Source organism: Penaeus japonicus, unplaced genomic scaffold (assembly GCF_977035675.1).
Source record: "Penaeus japonicus unplaced genomic scaffold, GWHDUDI00000001_assembly GWHDUDI00000003, whole genome shotgun sequence".
NCBI lineage: Eukaryota > Metazoa > Arthropoda > Malacostraca > Decapoda > Penaeidae > Penaeus > Penaeus japonicus.
The window spans coordinates 2444531-2447030 of record NW_028234405.1 but is presented as its reverse complement, the minus strand read 5'-3'; the positions used below and the strand labels follow the sequence as shown (position 1 = coordinate 2447030).

The window sequence follows — 2500 nt, the reverse complement described above, 5'->3', positions numbered from 1 at the left end:
AGGGAAGTAACTACTAATATTTTTTGCATGATGGATCCAGATGTAGTTTTTTTGTTATTGTTTTACATAGACGCGGGAAAATAGTAGCACGTTCTTCAATGGATGCGATCGAATAATAATGTTCTGTGGGGTATGGGAACGAATCAGTAGATTATATCATATCAAAGATTTTCATTTTAATGATATTTGTAAAAGAAGAATGAGAAGAAGAGGAAGAAGAAGAAGAAGAAGAAGTAATTGTAGTAAGAGTTATAATAGTAATATTTGTAGTAGTAATAGTTGTAGTAGTATTAATAGTAGTAATATTAGAACTAGTAGTAGCAGACGTAGTAGTAGTAATAGTAGTAGTAATAGTAGTAGTAATAGTAATAGTAGTAGTAGTAGAAGAAGAAGAAGAAGCAGTAATATAAGAAGAAAGAGAAGGAGACACTTGCCTGCTTAAGGCTAGGATTTCAAAGATTAAATATTTTAAGATCTCATTGTCGCCAAAGAAAGTTTCGTTTTAAAAAGTTGTTTTTTTATGTGGAACATATGCTGAAGAATTATTTGAATAATAGTTTTAGTGGTTGATTAAGATACTGGAATCTATATGTAGATTAAGAAGATACATATCTAATATCTAAGCTGTAAAGTATTTGGACAAATAATTTAGATGGTATAATAATACACGCATAGGGAATTCAATAATGCTTAAAAAGGATAATAATTCCACCTACAAGGATACAGATTGGTAGAACTGAATAAAATATTTAGATTACATGTGAAGAATGTGGCACGGTATATTGAAGGATAAAATTATATAGATGGTAATGTGAGACAAAGGTCAACACAAGATCCCAAGGTCCGTGTGTTCTTTCAAGGGAATTTAGTTTGATGTTATTAAACACGCTATTTCGCAGACTCGCGAGTAACGCACGCAAAAGGATTTTATATTGTGGGTTATTTTCTGTAATTCTGGCTGTCCCTTTGTTTTTGTTTTTCTCTCTCTCTTTCCTTCGTATTTTAGAATTGTGATGAAAGTATGTTTCTAGTTTCTTTTTTTTGTGTTATTTTCATTCATTTATCTATTTTTTAATTTTGTGATATTTTTTTCGGTTGATATTTTGTCTTTTTATTTGTCTTTGAATCGTCTGTCTTTGAATTATTCGGAAAGATGTCCTCAAGTAGTTATCTTTTTGTGTGAGTATTCGGGTCTGTGTCTGTGTGTGGGCATAGTGCTTGTTCGGCGGCGGTGGTGGTGGTGGTGCGTTACGCAATCACAATAAGTGTCCACAAGAGGTCGCTTCTTTCCATGACGTCATTCTTTTGTATCAGCTGACGTCATATGACATCCTCCGCCTCCTCCTCCAGGACATAGGCCACTCCTATGTCACTTGTGATGACTAGTGCCGTGCCGTGGTCGGAAGTGTCAGATAACGGACAATTTGTAATCTTTTATTTTTGTTCGGGAATTCCCCTTGGGATGGTGGATTTAAGTAGGCTGTGTTTACTTGAACTTGAGTGAGTACTCCGAGGTCGTCGATTTATTTTTACTTTTAGACTTGTGTGTCAGTTTTTATTTTTTATTTTTTTATAATTATTATTAGAGATTATGTTACCTGCAGGTGGCTTTATATCTGTTAGTGTTAAGTGGAGGAGGCGAGCGGTGTCAGACCATGTGGTGCTTCTTTTGACGTGTAGTTATAATAATAAGTTTACATCTCTTGTTTCCTTATTATTTATAAATCTTTTCGTCGATCGATTCTTTGGAATTCTTACTTTGGAGTGATGTGCTTTGATTTGTGTTGAGATTCTAAGAATAACCGCTGAGTATGTGATATTAAAAGTTGACCGTGAACTAGAGATGTTTCTTGGTATTATGAAGTAACATGATCTAACAAATGTGTAAAGTTCAAACACAGCTAACTGATCTTCGTTTATATCCCAGTTAGTTTAACTTACAGTGCGTCCATAACGATGGCAGTGGCAAAATACGGGACAAGCAGCAATTGAAAGCAAAGCTAAAAGGACGTGTAAACTTTTAAATACAAAAAAAGAATAAACATTCCGCCAGTGTTACTCGTTGTTCCTTCTATTCTACGACTTCAATCAGCTTCTGCAACTTTCCCTCCTTCACCAGTACCTGTTAACCACGAAATTGCCACCAACGGCAACGTGGCGACGGGCTCATGCCATCAGCATAGCAACACCTTCTCTTAATCAAAGAGGACGCGTGTTCGAATCCGTTTACGATGGCGCTGTTTCTTCATCGTCTCGTGGTGGTTCGTGGCCTCCTGTTCGTGGCCTTTCCGGCAGCGGTCGTGACGCAGACGAGAATCCTATTTCCCGACGAAGAGCCAGTTCCAAGGACGCCCCTCCCCAGCTGTAATTCGGCTGTCCTTGGCACCTGCCTCATGCCCGGGCCGAAGCCGATGGTAGGATACGGGCCATACTGTTTTTTCCTTTTTTTTATTTTTCGAGATATGAGTCGAATAATGATTGTATTTTTCATATCTAAGTA

The 2500-nt window shown here is 36.9% G+C and overlaps 1 protein-coding gene across 9 annotated transcripts in view; it reads left to right on the top strand.

Moving 5' to 3' along the window:
* LOC122246189 (uncharacterized) overlaps positions 1-2500 on the top strand; it is a 15902-nt gene that overhangs the window by 1381 nt on the left and 12021 nt on the right. For all 9 annotated transcript variants that reach the window (XM_043004557.2, XM_086554578.1, XM_043004558.2 and 6 more), the window contains exon 2: positions 1928-2414. In XM_043004557.2, coding sequence (XP_042860491.2) covers positions 2232-2414 — 183 coding nt within the window. In that variant the 5' untranslated portion in view covers positions 1928-2231. The remainder of the gene's footprint in view (positions 1-1927; positions 2415-2500) is intronic.